At 44.6% G+C, this 17,748-nt stretch overlaps 1 protein-coding gene across 1 annotated transcript; it reads right to left on the minus strand.

Moving 5' to 3' along the window:
• Positions 1–1,027: 1,027 nt before the first annotated feature.
• Positions 1,028–14,425, minus strand: LOC111951436 (transcription intermediary factor 1-alpha). The gene is made up of 17 exons (XM_070434784.1): positions 13,634–14,425; positions 13,299–13,417; positions 11,659–11,806; positions 11,346–11,478; positions 7,886–8,002; positions 7,638–7,752; positions 7,346–7,492; positions 7,082–7,196; positions 6,505–6,959; positions 6,116–6,244; positions 5,852–5,975; positions 5,665–5,722; positions 5,463–5,592; positions 4,825–5,360; positions 4,407–4,614; positions 4,072–4,227; positions 1,028–3,641 (listed from the first exon to the last, which is right to left on the minus strand). Exons 1-17 carry the CDS (start codon positions 13,920–13,922, stop codon positions 3,045–3,047), a joined length of 3,576 nt encoding a protein of 1,191 aa, XP_070290885.1. The 5' UTR covers positions 13,923–14,425; the 3' UTR covers positions 1,028–3,044.
• Positions 14,426–17,748: the final 3,323 nt, after the last annotated feature.

Here is a 17,748-nt window from a genome sequence, read left to right on the forward strand (position 1 = left end):
GCACCCARCCATAGCACGCGCTCCAGCAGGTATATCTCACTGGTCATCCCCAAAGCCAACACCTATTTTGTCTGCCTTTCCTTCCAGTTCTCTGCTGCCAATGACTGGAACGAATTGCAAAAATTGCTGAAGTTGGAGACTTATATCTCCCTCACTAACTTTAAGCATCAGATATCTGAGCAGCTTACCGATCGCTGCAGCTGTACACAGCCCATCTGTAAATAGCCCATCCAACTACCTACCTCATCCCATATTGTTTTTATTTAGTTTTTTTCTCTCTTTTGCACACCAGTATTTCTACACTGGGTGGCACAGTGGTCTAGGGCACTGCATCGCAGTGCTAGCTGCGCCACCAGAGTCTCTGGGTTCGCGCCCAGGCTGGGCTGGGTTCGCGCCCAGGCTCTGTCGCAGCCGGCCGCAACCGGGAGATCCGTGGGGCGACGCACAATTGGCATAGCGTCGTCCGGGTTAGGGAGGGTTTGGCCGGTAGGGATATCCTTGTCTCAGTATGTAAAGAAAAATAAAAATACAATAAATGTAATAAAAATGTATGCACTCTACTGTAAGTCGCTCTGGATAAGAGCGTCTGCTCTTGGCCAGTAGGGATATCCTTGTCTCAGTATGTAAAAATGTAATAAAATGTATGCACTCTACTGTATGTCGCTCTGGATAAGAGCGTCTGCTAAATGACTAAAATGTAAATGTAAATGTACTTGCACATCATCATCTGCACATCTATCACTCCAGTGTTAATTTGCTAAATTGTAATTACTTCGCTACCACGGCCTATCTATTGCCTTACCTCCTTACGCCATTTGCACACACTGTATATAGACTTTTTCTATTGTGTTATTGACTGTGTGTTTGTTTATTCCATGTGTAACTCTGTGTTGTTGTTTGTGTCGCACTGCTTTGCTTTATCTTTGCCAGGTCGCAGTTGTAAATGAGAACTTGTTCTCAACTGGCCTACCTGGTTAAATAAAGYTGAAATAAAATGMTAAAATAAAAACACTTTGACTAACACCACTGATTGCTCTATGCTGGCTACCACAATAGCCCAGTGTTTATTTGCTTAAATCACTGAAGACAACAGGCATCTACTTGAGGCAGTCTTCAATGTGAGCCAGGCATCTATTTTCCTTAATCCACACAGCTTTTGCTCATTTGCATATTTAATTGTTTAATTCCAGCATTCACTTACAGCATTTTAATACATTTCTTCATTTTCTACACTGTGTTATCATGTAGACATTGTGTCAAGTTTATTTTGTCTTAGTATGCCTCTGTTAAAAAACAACAACATTATTCTCCTTGACTGTGCATTTTCAGCAGTCCTTACTTTTGCCAATAGAAGGCAATCGGGCAATTTTTGGGGGTCTGTACTCKGGAAGTTGTTGACTGTTTTTGGTCATTGATGGAACCTCTGTAAACAATTAATTTAGACCCTACGTTTCTTTGAAAGGGGCGTTTATTTGCTGAAATGTGTAACATTGCCTGGCTATTAAAAGGGACAGGTGGCTATTTGAGAGCGTTTAATTCAGGTTTTATTGTATGCTACCAGCTTATACCAACAGGAGTTAGTATTTAGCAGTCACTTCTAAACCTGAAAAGGGACTACTTCTAAATGCTATGCAGCCAAATAAATCCAAATCAGACTTTAGTAACCAGTGGGCCTGTTACAATACATCAATCACGACGGATTTGACGAATATGCACTTTMTTAGATCAGATTTTTTGACTGTGCACCAATCTGGCAACCTTCTATCCCCCAAAGTCTGCTTTGACCTCTTTACAGCATCTATTMAAGTCTTGTGGTGGCGATGAGYGGCGTTGTACAAAACAAAGTCTTCATCGATTGGATCATCTCTAACCAATCAGAGTATCAAAGTCAATTACACCTTTTCTAACTGGATGCTTTATCCACGTGTGTTCTGGCTCTGGCCCAATCAGACAGCCCCGAATGTGTTCGCATTCGGTGAAGGGTTGGGGAGGTACTCAGATCCAGACTGATAGTGGAGAAAAAATAACGTCKGTGGCCGTAGCGTTTGGCCAGACCAAGTCTGGGTAGCCAGGCAACAAGAAAACATGCAAGAAGGAAAAGTGAGGGCTACAATTTGGTTCTCTTTACATGCCAAAAATCAAGCAGCACCATTCGAGAACACTGCACTTTCATTTTACATCCCTGTAATCTAGTGAACAGTCTTAAAGGTAGACTCAGAAAAATGACATTGCCACCAGCAGCACAGCAGATACTGAGATGAACGGATACAAGGCTCTCACACAGTATCTGCTCATGTACACAGTTCGCTTCACGGTAGCCAGGGCATCAAAACAGCGGAGATGTTGAGCCGCGCGCTCTTAGTTGTCGCTGAAATTGWCCCACTATGCTGTTTGCCTTTTGCATCTATGTTATATCGCTGAGTCCACCTTACAGAATACCTCCTTAACAYTGTTCTGTACAAGAGTAGCCTAGAATTTAACTAAATTATAACACAACTATACATAAAAGTTAAAAAAAATGATTGACCTTTATCAAAAACGTTTGAGTTAAGACGGGGATGTAAGGGCTATGGTTTTCATGGAGTTCTGTCTTTGCAGTTATTTTTCTTTAGAMTTGGATAAATAAAATCACTTACATTATTTTAAATATACAGTATTATATGGCATTCATCTTTACAAAAGCCAACATGGAAAATTGCAGACAATTTATCAATAATGGACATTATTTGTGTTATGATTGTTATTGTAGAAAGTTCATCAGTTACAGCATGATTGTAACTTCTCAATCTCAGCAGACAGAACAGTCTGTGCATTATTAGTTCATACATGTAGCTACATTGCTTTGTAACAAGACAAACATTTGTGCATTCATTGTCCACCTCTGTACCCTGTTAAACATCCCAGTTCTGTTTATTTATTATTGGAAATCATATCAAAAAGTATATGACGCAGCAAAGAGGTCACCCTGTATTTTCAGACAACAGAACCTATAGATAATTCTAAAAGCTTTATTGTCCGTCCAATTTACAGTGGAAGAACAAGAATCATTCCTCTTCTGCTTCGTCTCGCACTTCTTTAGTCGTCCCCTCATTTTCTGTGGCTAAGCCTGCAGCAGGGCTGGTGTCAGGAGGGTTGTCTGGGGTATCTGAGAGGGGTTGGGGGGCCTCCTCGCAGGGAGGGTTGTCTGGGGTATCTGAGAGGGGTTGAGGAGCATCCTTGCTGGGAAGGTTGGGTGATGATGCACCCCTTGTTGATGGATCTACTGGTTCAGTAGCATCAGAAGGTGGTGAGTCTCCTTTCACTGGAGAAGTCTCTTCCCCTTCCTCTTCCATGCTCTCTTCTAAAGGAGGTATCCCTTCTTCCTCCATCCCTCCTTCCACAGGAGCCTCTTCCGTTCCTTCTTTCTCCATAGAAGGCATCCCTTCTTCAACAGGTGTTAGATCGTCCTCGACTGGGGGCATATCCCCTTCGTTAGGAGCCATCCCGTCATCTTCCATCCCTTCTTCCATCTCGTCCTCCACAGGGGGTATCATGCCCTCCTCTCTGCCCCCAGGGAAGCTCCTGTCTTGGTAGAGGAGCTTCAGCTGCTCTTCAAAGTACTCCTCCAGGCTCAGTCCTGCACCTCCCACCTCAGTGTCTGCCTGTCAATCAAACAAATGTATTTTATAAAGCCCTTTTTACATCAGTAGTTGTCACAAAGTGCTTTACAACTACCCGAGCTCAAAGAGCAAGCAAAGCAGAAGCGAAAGCACAGACAGCACTATCATAGGGAATAAGACAGGAAAGCAAGCACATCGATGTATGCTACGTATATCTCTAATTAAACAAACAAGTGGTGTGTGTCTCAATTTTGTCAACACATTTTAGGGCTGGTTTCTGAAATAAGCCTTCTACTGGACTTTGAGCATACTTTTAGTCCATTCTAAATAGGCTTAACCTGGGTCTGGGAAACCAGGGCATTTTCAGTTTTGTGGTCCAATGCAAATACAAAATGTGAATCCTAGCGTTGTAAGCAAGCACCATAATCCAACCCAAGTGCGTCATATTGTGTGTCGTGTAGTCTTGCCGTACCTGGTAATACTTTGCACAGTTCCTGAATATGAGCCTGACATCCTTGACAAACTCCTCAGCACTGCAGTAACGTGGGCTCTCCTTAGACTCCAGCCTGCTCTTCACTATAGACAGGTCCATTGGAGTCTCAATCAGCTCCTTATACTCTGGGACTGACTGGATATAGATGGGGGAAGCATCATTACTTAACTGTGATAAATTATCCAAAATGAATGGTGTGGTGTCTGGGGATTGGGAGTTAAGACAATTTTCTGACTTGATAGACAAAGTCGTATCGTATTGATTGAATTAAAACCATAGAGCAAAAATGTTCTATAGGGTATTTGCATTCTTACCAACGGTGAGGCAGGCTCCTGGAAATCTGTACTGAACTCGTTGCAGTAGATGCAGAGCAACAGTCTCTCACATTTCCTCTTATCAACTGGAGGGAATCTCTCTGATCCTGGCTCTTCCTTCATGGCTGGTGATTCTCCCTGGCTATCTGGGTTATACTCCATCTCAGGACTGGCCAGGTCACGACAGAACGAACAGAACCACTCACCACTGGAAACACAGACACACAGGGGGGTTAGTGAATTCACAATATTGCAGTCTCTTGTCTCACTTTGGGGGTAAACAATTCCCAGTTTATATTACAAGGTACTGCACACGTATCACCCTTCAGAGACAGCTGTATTAAATGTAACAGGCAGAGCAGGCAGGACTGTGCAGCTGTGAGTGGTGCATAGAAATGTTAAAGTAGGTGTTAATTACCTGGGAGACTCTCTAAGTGAAGGTATATGACAGTTCAGATGGAAGACTTTGGGACATCTGTCACAGCAGAGCACTTCTCCCCCATTCTGACATGCGGCGCACCAGTCTTCATTCGGGTCATCTTCAGGGACACCTGGGGCCTTTTCTCGGTCTGGTTGGGGGTCTGCCTCTAGCTCTACCTGGGTCTCTGGCTGGGCCTCTGGCTCTAGCTCTGGCTGGGCCTCTGGCTCTAGCTGGGCCTCTGGCTCTAGCTGGGCCTCTGGCTCTAGCTGGGCCTCTGGCTCTAGCTGGGCCTCTGGCTCTAGCTGGGCCTCTGGCTCTAGCTGGAGCTCTAGCTGGGGCTCTGGCTCTAGCTGGGGCTCTGGCTCTAGCTGGGGCTCTGGCTCTAGCTCTAGCTGGGGCTCTGGCTCTAGCTGGGGCTCTGGCTCTAGCTGGGGCTCCACCATGGGTGCTGGGAGATACTGCTGCTGGGGCTTGGGCTGGATGCCTGTACTGCTGTCTGGCAGGCTGGCTGAGGCTCCAACACTAGACTGCACCTGGAAGATAGAAGAGACACTAGGGAGATTCTATCGTTCATATATGATTGTATAGAATATACATATTTCAAAGGCACACAGATTACATGCAGTCATACTTACAAAGCTGACTTCGTCATCGTCCTCTGGTTCGTCCTTGATGACGATGATTGGTCCGGGGGACGACCTTCGCCTCCGCTTAGCTGAGGGGGGAGCCGCAGCATGAGGCTCTGTGCGCTTCCAGGAAGCAGACCTTCAACACAGAACCACAGATATTACAACCAGGAACACATCAACCACACGGTACATACTGGGGTTCACCTACCCTATGTTGGCTTCAGAGGAGGAAGATTTGGACATGGGGGAATTCTGTCTTCCTTGTGCTGAAAGGAGAAAGAGAAATGGGTTAAATTGAGATACATTTATGATTGGGCATGAATAGCTGATTTAATTATATTTCAAGTTTGTTTTGCATCTAACAAATGAGGGAAGTGTGAGGGTGAGATGCCTACAATGTCTGTCTGGGAAGGCAGTGGCTAGGCTCGGAGCATAACTAGCTCTGGGGTTGGACATGGACAATGATGAAGATCCACTGGGGTCACTCCTCCTCAGTTGTGCAGCTTCCATCATGTTACGCTGAGAACAACAACAAAGAGTTACTTTATTTCTCGTTTGTTTGTTTGTGTGTGTGGTAAATACACAACCAGAGACATAAAATACATGTAAGTACATTAAATAATGAGCTTCAGCTTCAGTTTATAGGAATCCGCATATACCTGGTGTATAGAGGCTTGAGTGCTGATGGGTCCTGTGTTAGGAGGTGCATGAGAGTAGCGGGAGGTACCCTGTAGCACATCCATTGGTTTGGGAGGGAAGCTGGAGTTGTGGATGAGATCCCTTAGAGACTAGAATGAGATATGGCACAAACMTCAGAGGCAAGCATTTTTCACAAATCTTGCAATTACGACAAAAAAAATWAAAAAGACAATAACACAACTCAGTAAACATATAAATCAGAATTGGTTCCTCTGCATCAGCTTGTCTCCATTTTATCATAACTGAAATAGCATGTTCTCAGTGACTCAGTGTCGGATAACAGCAAAGAGCAAATCTACAACTTCAAAAAGGGATTAGGAAAAAAACGAAAAAGAAATCACACACATACCTGAGGAGGGAAGCCTGCATTTTGCAGCATAGAGGTGGGGCTCCTGGGGTTGGGATGGGTTTGGGGGCCGGGGGGMCCGTAACTCCGGCCTGGCTGCTGGATCTGGACCATGTTGGGGGGACCCTGCGATGGAGAACCCCCCTGGTGGGGCCTCTGTGGAGGTGGGCCCCCTGGACCTGGCCCCGGGCCTGGGAGCTTCAGACCCTGCTGGTACCAGGACCAATGGTTGGGAGGGGGCTGTCCAGCCCTGTTGGGGTGCTGGGCAAGCTTCTCTACCTGCAGCTGGAGCTGGGCCAGGGTGCTCCCACGCTGGTGAGCGGAGGAGCCTGGAGGGAAGGCCCCGGGAGGGCCCTCTACCCTAGGGCCGGGGCCAGGCTGGCTGGGGTGGCCAGGAGGGAAGCCCTGCTGAATGGAAGTGGGCTGACGACCAGGAATTCTCTCTACTGCTAAAGACCCTTAGGAAATGCACAGAAACATGAACAAACATTAGTTCAACAAGGTCTGCATTTAACATCATGGGGATTATTTTGGCTTAGGCCTACAGTATCCGTCAGAACTGAAGTTTCAGCGTTCTTACCAAGGTCGACATTTGAGGCCCAGAAACCGGAGCGACACTGGAAGCGGACTGAGCTCTGAGGGACGATGGATGCGTTGCAGTTGGCCCTCATTAGGTAATGGATTTGGCAAAGAATCTGAAAGAAAAGGTTTCTGAATCACTCAAATTCAGTTAATGTGTATTTCCACAGAGCTGTCTGAACAATTTAGGTCAACATTTTCCCTCGTGGGTTTAAAAGGTAGGCCAAATTAAAACCAACTCCACAGTGAAAGTTATGGTTCCTACCAGTCTCTTGCAGTACAGCAGAGCTGTGCCACTGTGACTGGCTGTGGCCCACTTGGTGAAGTTGATGACGTGATCTAGATGTCTGGTCAGGTGGCTGACATCTTCTTGTTGTTTCTTCAGTCCGACCTCGTGGTCCTTCGTCAGTGTCTGAAACAACCACCATGATTAGCACAAAGCTACTTACAAATATGCTCACATAGTGTAATTAGAGCCATGTCAGCAGAAGTGTACATTATTTAATTATGTGGTGGAATGACAACATGATTGCTCATGTCCTATTTAACAACCATACCTCAAGTTGATTGACCAAGATTTTTCCCTTTCTGTTGATCTCCATGATCAAGTTGCAAATTGACTTCTTTATCTCATTGGTGACAGACTTGCGGTTTTCATCGACTTGCTGGAGTCTGAAAGAATAAAGATAYAAGWAGAAAAGGAAATTATGAGTTTGCCTGTAGTCAATCATGCTATTGACCTTGTCTATGTACATAACATAACATGTGAGTTTAGTTTGCATGTTTAGAGTATGTAATAAGTTACCCATTGTTGATGCAGTTGGACACTTCTTCTATGGCTTTCCTCTTCTCCTGTAGCTGATGTGTCATGTTTTCCAGGTGTTGCCTGTGGTTTCTGTAGGCATCTTCAAGGAACTGGTAACTGGAGAGACAAGGTATGCAGAGTAATGGGAAATTGAGTAATTKTTTTCCTGTATTTGATTTACTGYTGATATGGATTGATATGTAAAAAACATGACTATGTGCAGGGAGATGCAGACAGATGCGTTCCCTTGGGGAAGGGAAACAGGAGGTAATCACGTATGTTAAAGTACCATATTTAAGTCATTTTGCGCCTGTTAATTATAGACTATCTGCTATAACAATTTGACTGCGTTACAGCTCATAAGGAAATCAGTCAATTAAAATAAATGATTAGGCCCTAATCTATGGATTTCACATGACTGAGCAGGGGGCTCAGCCATGGGTGGGCACTTGGGAGCCAGGCCCACCAACTGGGGAGCCAGGCACAACCAATCAGAATGTGTTTTCACCCACAAGAGATTAATTACAGACAGAAATACTACTRAGTRTCAGGAAGCCGGATATGGAGGTCCTGGGCTGGCGTGGTTACACATGGTCTGCAGTTGTGATGCAGGTTTGTCATACTGCCAAATTCTCTAAACAACATTGGAGGTGGCTTATGGTAGAGAAATTAACATTCAATTCTCTGGCAACAACTCAAGTAGACATTCCTGRAGTCAGCATGCTAATTGCATGCTCCCTCAATTTGAGACATCTGTAACATTGTGTTGTGAGACAAAACTGCACATTTTAGAGTGGKCTTTTATTGTCCCCAGCACAAGGTTCACCTGTGTAATGATCATGCTGTTTAATCAACTTCTTGATACACCACACCTGTCAGGTGGATGGATTATCTTCGCAAAGAAGAAATGCTCACTAACAGGGATGTAAACAAATGTGCACAAAATTTGAGAGAAATAAGCTTTCTGTGCATATGGAAAATTCATGGTATCTTTTATTTCAGCTCATGAAACATGGGACCGACACCCAACACTTTACATGTTGCACTTATATTTTTGTTGAGTATAAGTTGATGTTCCGACCMTTGACCTGTTTAASTGTCAGTATCAAATGTCTGCCAGTGCTGAATGTTATGGTTAAAGTTTGACTGAGTATAGGGCACACTGATAATGTAATGTATCTGTGACACAGATTCTGTAGCAGCTGATGTGACCTCCTACAAGCCTCTTGGGCTGTGTTTACAGAACCTTCGGTGCTGTGTGATTAATATACACTGCTCAAAAAAATAAAGGGAACACTAAAATAACACATCCTCGYTCTGAATGAATGAAATATTCTTATTAAATACTTTTTTCTTTACATAGTTGAATGTGCTGACAACAAAATCACACAAAAATMATCAATGGAAATCAAATTTATCAACCCATGGAGGTCTGGATTTGGAGTCACACTCAAAATTAAAGTGGAAAACCACACTACAGGCTGATCCAACTTTGATGTAATGTRCTTAAAACAAGTCAAAATMAGGCTCAGTAGTGTGTGTGGCCTCCACGTGCCTGTATGACCTCCCTACAACGCCTGGGCATGCTCCTGATGAGGTGGCGGATGGTCTCCTGAGGGATCTCCTCCCAGACCTGGACTAAAGCATCCGCCAACTCCTGGACAGTCTGTGGTGCAACGTGGCGTTGGTGGATGGAGCGAGACATGATGTCCCAGATGTGCTCAATTGGATTCAGGTCTGGGGAACGGGCGGGCCAGTCCATTGCATCAATGCCTTCCTCTTGCAGGAACTGCTGACACACTCCAGCCACATGAGGTCTAGCATTGTCTTGCATTAGGAGGAACCCAGGAGGCCAACCGCACCAGCATATGATCTCACAAGGGGTCTGAGGATCTCATCTCGGTACCTAATGGCAGTCAGGCTACCACTGGCGAGCACATGGAGGGCTGTGCGGCCCCCCAAAGAAATGCCACCCCACACCATGACTGACCCACCGCCAAACCAGTCATGCTTGAGGATGTTGCAGGCAGCAGAACGTTCTCCACGGCATCTCCAGACTCTGTCACGTCTGTCACGTGCTCAGTGTGAACCTGCTTTCATCTGTGAACAGCACAGGGCGCCAGTGGCGAATTTGCCAATCTTGGTGTTCTCTGGCAAATGCCAAACGTCCTGCCCGGTGTTGGGCTGTAAGCACAACCCCCACCTGTGGACGTCGGGCCCTCATACCACCCTCACAGAGTCTGTTTCTGACCGTTTGAGCAGACACATGCACATTTGTGGCCTGCTGGAGGTCATTTTGCAGGGCTCTGGCAGTGCTCCTCCTGCTCCTCCTTGCACAAAGGCGGAGGTAGCGGTCCTGCTGCTGGGTTGTTGCCCTCCTACGGCCTCCTCCACGTCTCCTGATGTACTGGCCTGTCTCCTGGTAGCGCCTCCATGCTCTGGACACTACGCTGACAGACACAGCAAACCTTCCTGCCACAGCTCGCATTGATGTGCCATCCTGGACGAGCTGCACTACCTGAGCCACTTGTGTGGGTTGTAGACTCTGTCTCATGCTACCACTAGAGTGAAAGCAACGCCAGCATTCAAAAGTGACCAAAACATCAGCCAGGAAGCATAGGAAGACTTGGAGTTACATTGTGTTGTTTAAGTGTTCCCTTTATTTTTTTGAGCAGTGTATATTTAGAGGTCCTCACTGAAGGTGATCTCTCTGAATTTCTGTAATAAACCAGATTTATTTTATTTTATTGATATTATCAACGACTGCTCTCCTTTTTGTTCACCTGAAAATCCCCTTTACACAGAGGATTAACACCAACACATGAAGCACAGGTACAAAAATAATACTTAAAAATATACAATCAGTTTGAGCATAATATGGACTATTGAAGGTTTCAACTCAGGCGTCTGAAAGGTAGGTCTCGTTACATTTAAGTCATTTAGCAGACGTGCTTATCCAGAGTGACTTAGTTAGTGCTAGCGGATGCACATAGACTTCGTCATTGAGCTAACACTAGATAGCATTGGCTTGCGAAACCAACTTCCTTCATACTGGACACAGAGACATAAGAATGGTATCCACTAGTTCATCTGACTCTGGGGAAGTAGATAAGGGGCCTCATTGTCAAAATCACAAAGTATCCCTTTATGGTAGCTAAGCACGATAAAAGAGATTCTCTGACACTAACCTGGAAACATATGTTTATATTTATTTAACTAGGCAAGTCAGTTAAGAACAAATTCTTATTTASAATAACGGCCTACACRGGCCAAACCCTAACCAGGATGACGCTGGGCCAATTGTGCACCGCCCTATGGGACTCCCGATCACGGCCGGTTGTGATACAGCCCMGGATTGAACCAGGGTCTGTAGTGATGCCTCTAGCACTGTGATGCAGTGCCTTAGACCGCTGCGCCACTCCAAAATAAATAAAGGGTGAGTAAATAAATGTGYTCATACTTGTGGTCCTTGTGCTTGAGCAGCTGACAGTCTCTGCATGTGAGACGGTCGCAGGTCTCACAGAACAGCTTGAGGGGCTCCTGCTTGTGGATGTCACAAAACACTGGCTTCTGTGTGGTTGCACCAACAGCCTCTGGAATAAGACAAGAATTTAGCCTAGAAGAAAATAAATCACTACGCATTTACCTATCTACATATTTGTGATTCGGTTTCATAGGATTTAGTTGTGCAGCTCCTACCTACCACCTTCCTTGGCATTCTATTTTCTTACAGTATACAATTCAGAAAGCCATATTTTCATAGAGTAGGCTACCTGGGGACATCTCCTCCTTCTGCCGTATGGTATGATCCCTGGTGAACTTGACTCGCTGGTGGGCCTCAATACACGTCACACACAGGAACTCCACACACTCCACACAGAACCCCGTGGCCTCTGTGTTGTCATCACAACTCATACACACCTGGAAATTGGGAAGGTAGAACATATGAGCAAGAACTTGCCTTTACGTGAATCCATGATTTTAGTCCTATGCAAGGCAACGCTTCAGTGGTGACACATGGTATACAGTGCCTTCAGAAAGTATTCACACTCCTTGACTTATTCCACATTTTGTTGTGTTACAGCCTGCATTTAATTAAATAGAGATTTGTTGTCACTCACCTAAATAAGTRCAGGAGTAAAWWTTTTATTAACAAGTCACATAAGTTGTATGGACTCACTGTTTAACATGATTTTTTAATGAATTCCTCATCTCTGTACCCCACAATTATCTGTAAGGTCCCTCAGTTGAGCAGTGAATTTCAAACACAGATAAAATCACAAAAGACCAGGGAGGTTTTCCAATGCCTCGCAAAGTAGGGCACCTCTATTAGTAGATGGGTCAATATAAAAAAGCAGACATTGAATATCCCTTTGATKACGATGAAGTAAATATTTATACTTTTGATCGTCTATCAATACACACGTCACTACAAAGATACAGGCATCTTTCCTAACTCAGTTGCCGGAGAGGAAGGAAACCTCTCAGGGATTTCACCATGAGGCCGAAAGTGACTAACAGTTAGAGTTTAATGGCTGTGAAAGGGGTAAACTGAGGATGGAACAACATCTTAGTTACTCCACAAAACTAASCTAATTGACAGAGTGAAAAGGAAACCTGTAGAGAACAAAAATTTTCCAAAATATGCATCATGTTTGCAACAAGGCACTAAAGTAATACTGCAAAAAATGTGGCAATTAACATTTTGCCCTGAATTCAAAGTGTTATATTTGGGGCAAATTGAAAACAACACGAGAATTTTTTTTACTGAGCACAGGCAAAATCCTAGAGGAAAATCTCCAAACAGACACTGGGAGATGAATTCACATTTCAGCAGGACAACCTCAAACACAAGGCCAAATCTACACAGGAGTTTCATACCAATAAGACAGTGAACGTTCTTGAGTGCCAAGTTCAAGTTTTGACTTAAATCCACTTGAAAATCTATGGCAAGACCTGAAAATGGTTGTCTAGCAATGATCAACAACCAATTTGACAGAGCTTGAAGAATTTTGAAAAGGATAATGGGCAAATGTTGCACAATCCAGGTGTGGAAAGCTCTTAAAGTCATACTCAGAAAGACTCAAAACTGTAATCGCTGTTTCTACAAAGTATTGACTCAAGGGTGTGAATACTTATGTAAATGAGGTAGTTCTGTATTTAATTTTCATGTTTTTACTTTGTCATTATGGGGTAATGTGGAAAGATGGGTGAGAAAAAATATATTAAATCCATTTTGAATTAAAGCTGTAACACGACAAAATATGGAATAAGTCAAGGGGTATGAATACTTTCTAAAGGCACTGTAAGTGTCCTGGGTCTCGGTCAGTAAGCACTTTACCAGACAAGGARTCACCATCTGAAAAATGTTTTCCCCATTTGAGACCCTTCCTGGTAACCAATATTAACGCACCTGACTGGTCTTCTCCACTGTGCTGCTGGGAACCTCCACAGAGTCCTTCACAAAGAAGTTATCGAGCACCTCSACCTCCCAGCACTCTTGTCGACACACTGGGCAGCGYATCACATTGACTGGAACCAGTGGAATAACATACACAGAAATTAGTAAGGCATCAATTAATATTACAACCAATCTGACAGACGATTTWAAAAATCCAGTAAGGCCAAGTTACAAAATAAATCTGCGTTTTAATGAAAAGTTGCAATGATTATCCTGCACTTCAGTGACTAGTAGTGTGACTACAGTACAGTTATCAACTTTCCGATAAACAAATTGACGGATCTCACGTGGTTTCGAGTTGTCCACTTGAAGTTGCGGGTCGCGCCGTTGTTCAGTGTTGATTAAGTTCCTTGAAGGAGGTGGAAGACACTTATTGCAGAAAGAGTGGAGGCATGGCAGAAGTTTCGGCTCTCTGTTGTGGAAATTCAACTTGCAGACAGGGCAAGTGTCCATGAGACCGAGGCTACCTCCTAGCTGTTTCGCCCTCTCCTCTTCAGCTGGCAAGCTCTCTGCCTCGTTTTCCACAATAATAACAAGGTCATCGTTGTCCACAGCAGCTTCTGGGCTCTCATCCATTGTCTCTGTTGTAGCTGTGTGCCTATTCAAGATGGACTTGGGTGCTTGGAAACCAATCACTGTTAGCTAGCTAGCGGATACTAGCTAATGTTAGCTAGTCTCTCTACAGTCTATTCTGTTAACGTCGAAATCAGCTGGGCATGTCTTGCACGAGCAAAGTTCATAGTTCATACATAATAATACCTTCCGAAATGACCCCCAGTAATGGCAGGTTTAGCCAACGTTAGTATAAAAACATTAATTTCAAATGTTTAACTCTGCGGTTGGGAAGCTAGCTGGCTAACGTTAGCTAGATGACACATTTGCTACTACGAAGGATGACGCAACTTAGTCATCAAATAGCTGCCTAGTGTCAATAAAACTGAACAATAGTAGAGGACACATAATAGTAATTTTGTACAATAAACATGCAATACAAACTTCTAWRAATGGAAATTGCTTGCTACCATTTGTGCAAACAACATTATCTCCGCCCGAAAAAAAATAAACTCACGCAGTCCCCAGCATGCACTTCGATTTTCTATGGTACAGCGACCAGTGCAGGACAAAACAGCTTGTTCAATTCGAAAGGCGTTTTTTAATTGTTCAAGGAAATCAACATAAGCAAAGAACAGTACCAAGTAAAAAAAAAWWWAAAAAACGTATGCATTTCTTTGATTTTCTCACAGTCATATTTACTTAGATGATTCCTCATTCATTGTCAATTTATMAATCCCTCCATGAGTCCCTGCCAGCAAAGCCCAGTAGCCTGGGGAGGAGTTGATGGGCAGGGACCAAAGGTAACACTAGGATAGCCTATCCATTATCTACGGAAGTCTAGAGAGGACATATGAATACAAAAACAATTCCCTCGTTATGTCAAGATCACAACTTATTTATCTCATGGTCACAACATAACAAGAGTTGTTTTGTCGAGATCACAAAATAAACTCTATAAATAGGAGTGGATGGTTGAGGCGGCAGAGCCCACGGTGGACATATATTTTTATTGATTGCTACACTAAGGGATAGTAGATTTCATGCTAYCATGATGCATAACTGATATGTATATAATTCTAAGGGACACTTCTTGTTTTATGGATAATATTTCAATATATAGGGTGGGTACCAAGTACTCCATTCCTGACAGGCTGATCAGATTCAATTGTTTGTGAAGGCAGAGAAGTGCGATTTTCACCGCTRAACTATCTTCTCCCTGGGATACGTCATCGCTGAAGGGAATGTCCAGATGGATCCTGAAAAGGTGAGGGAGGTGGTGGATTGGCCCCAACCCACGTCCAGGGTGCAGCTACAACGGTTTCTGGGGTGTGCTAATTTCTAATACTGTTTCATTTGGGGCAACAGCATCCTGGCGGCTCCCCTCTCTGCACTCGCCTTATCCAAGGTACCGTTCACATGGTCCCCAGCTGTTGACAGGGCATTTGTGGACCTATAGCAGCGGTTCACCACAGCCCCCATCCTCATCCATCCTCATCCATCCTCATCCGGCCCGTCAGTTTGTGGTTGAGGTCGACGCTTCTGATGTGGGAGTGGGGGCCGTCCTGTCCCAACGGTCTGTCCAGGACCAAAAGCTTCATCCCTGTGCCTTCTTGTCCCATCGTCTCAATTCCGTGGAAAGGAACTATGATTTTGGGAAACAGGAACTTCTGGCAGTTAAGATGGTGCTTGGGGAGTGGAGGCACTGGCTGGAAGGGGCAGAACATTCATTTTTTGGTGTGGACTGATCATAAGAATTTAGAATACCTCCACCCAGCCAAGCGCCAGAACTCTGGGGGGGGCCTGGCTAACCGGATGTTCGTCCCTGATTCGGCCTGTCTCAGGTCCTGYAATGGGCTCACTCCTCCAGGCATCCTGGTGCCCGTCAAACCCTGGCTTTCCTCCGACAATGTAAACGGCCCAGCCCACGGTGCAGCACGTCTTCCGAATCCATGGACTCCCGGTCGACATTGTCTCTGATCAGGGACCTCAGTTCTCGTCCAGATTCTGGAAGGCGTTCTGCACCCTTATCGTGTCATCGGCCAGCCTGTCCTCCGGGTTTCATCCCCAATCCAACGGCCAGTCGGAGCGAGCCAATCAAGACATGGAAACGACACTTGGTGTCTCATCTCTACTAACCCCACCAACTGGAGCCAGCAACTGGTGTGGGTGGAGTATTCTATGAACACTCTTCCCTGCTCGGCCATTGGACTCTCCCCCTTTGAGTACTCCATGGGGTATCAGCCCCCACTCTTCCCGAAGCAAGAAGTAGAAGTCACACAACAAACTATCACCCTCAGGCACTTAAGGAAATCATGAATGTCATGGCTATATTGGAATTAGTGGATTTATGGAAACTTAAATACCCTGACCTAGTGAGATTTAGGCTTTGTCAAGCTAGTTGTCTTGACTACTTTCTTATGTCATTCTCTCTGGCACCAAAGGTTACAAAAGTATTGATAAGGTACAGAATGCGGTCGGATCATCACATAATTGGCATATACAGTGGGGCAAAAAAGTATTTAGTCAGCCACCAATTGTGCAAGTTCTCCCACTTAAAAAGATGAGAGAGGCCTGTAATTTTCATCATAGGTACACTTCAACTATGACAGACAAAATGAGAAAAAATTCAGAAAATCACATTGTAGGATTTTTATGAATTTATTTGCAAATTATGGTGGAAAATAAGTATTTGGTCAATAACAAAAGTTTATCTCAAACTTTGTTATATACCTTTGTTGCAATGACAGAGGTCAAACGTTTTCTGTATGTCTTACAAGGTTTTCACACACTGTTGCTGGTATTTTGGCCCATTCCTCCATGCAGATCTCCTCTAGAGCAGTGATGTTTTGGGGTGTTGCTGGGCAACACGGACTTTCAACTCCCTCCAAAGATTTTCTATGGGGTTGAGATCTGGAGACTGGCTAGGCCCATCCAGGACCTTGAAATGCTTCTTACGAAGCCACTCCTTCGTTGCCGGGCGCTGTGTTTGGGATCTTGTCATGCTGAAAGACCCAGCCACGTTTAATCTTCAATGCCCTTGCTGATGGAAGGAGGTTTTCACTCAAAATCTCACGATACATGGCCCATTCATTCTTTCCTTTCACGGATCAGTCGTCCTGGTCCCTTTGCAGAAAAACAGCCTCAAAGCATGATGTTTCCACCCCATGCTTCACAGTAGGTATGGTGTCTTTGGATGCAACTCAGCATTCTTTGTCCTCCAACCAACGAGTTGAGTTTTTACCAAAAGGTTCTATTTTTGGTTTCATTGACCATATGACATTCTCCCAATCTTCTTCTGGATCATCCAAATGCTCTCTAGCAAACTTGCAGACGGGCCTGGACATGTACTGGCTTAAGCAGGGGGACACGTCTGGCACTGCAAGATTTGAGTCCCTGGCGGCGTAGTGTGTTACTGATGGTAGGCTTTGTTACTTTGGTCCAAGCTCTCTGCAGGTCATTCACTAGGTCCCCCGTGTGGTTCTGGGATTTTTGCTCACCGTTCTTGTGATCATTTTGACCACGGGGGTGAGATTTGCGTGGAGCCCAGATCGAGGAGATTATCAGTGGTCTTGTATGTCTTCCATTTCCTAATAATTGCTCCCACAGTTGATTTCTTCAAACCAAGCTGCTTACCTATTGCAGATTCAGTCTTCCCAGCCTGGTGCAGGTCTACAATTTTGTTTCTGGTGTCCTTTGACAGCTTCTTTGTCTTGGCCATTGGAGTTTGGAAGTGTGACTGTTTGAGTTGTGGTCAGGTGTCTTTTATACTGATAACAAGTTCAAACAGGTGCCATTAATACAGGTAACGAGTGGAGGAAGAGGAGGTCTTAATTCTCTCTCAACAAAC

The sequence above is a fragment of the Salvelinus sp. IW2-2015 genome, linkage group LG3 (assembly GCF_002910315.2).
Source record: "Salvelinus sp. IW2-2015 linkage group LG3, ASM291031v2, whole genome shotgun sequence".
Classification (NCBI taxonomy): Eukaryota; Metazoa; Chordata; class Actinopteri; order Salmoniformes; family Salmonidae; genus Salvelinus; species Salvelinus sp. IW2-2015.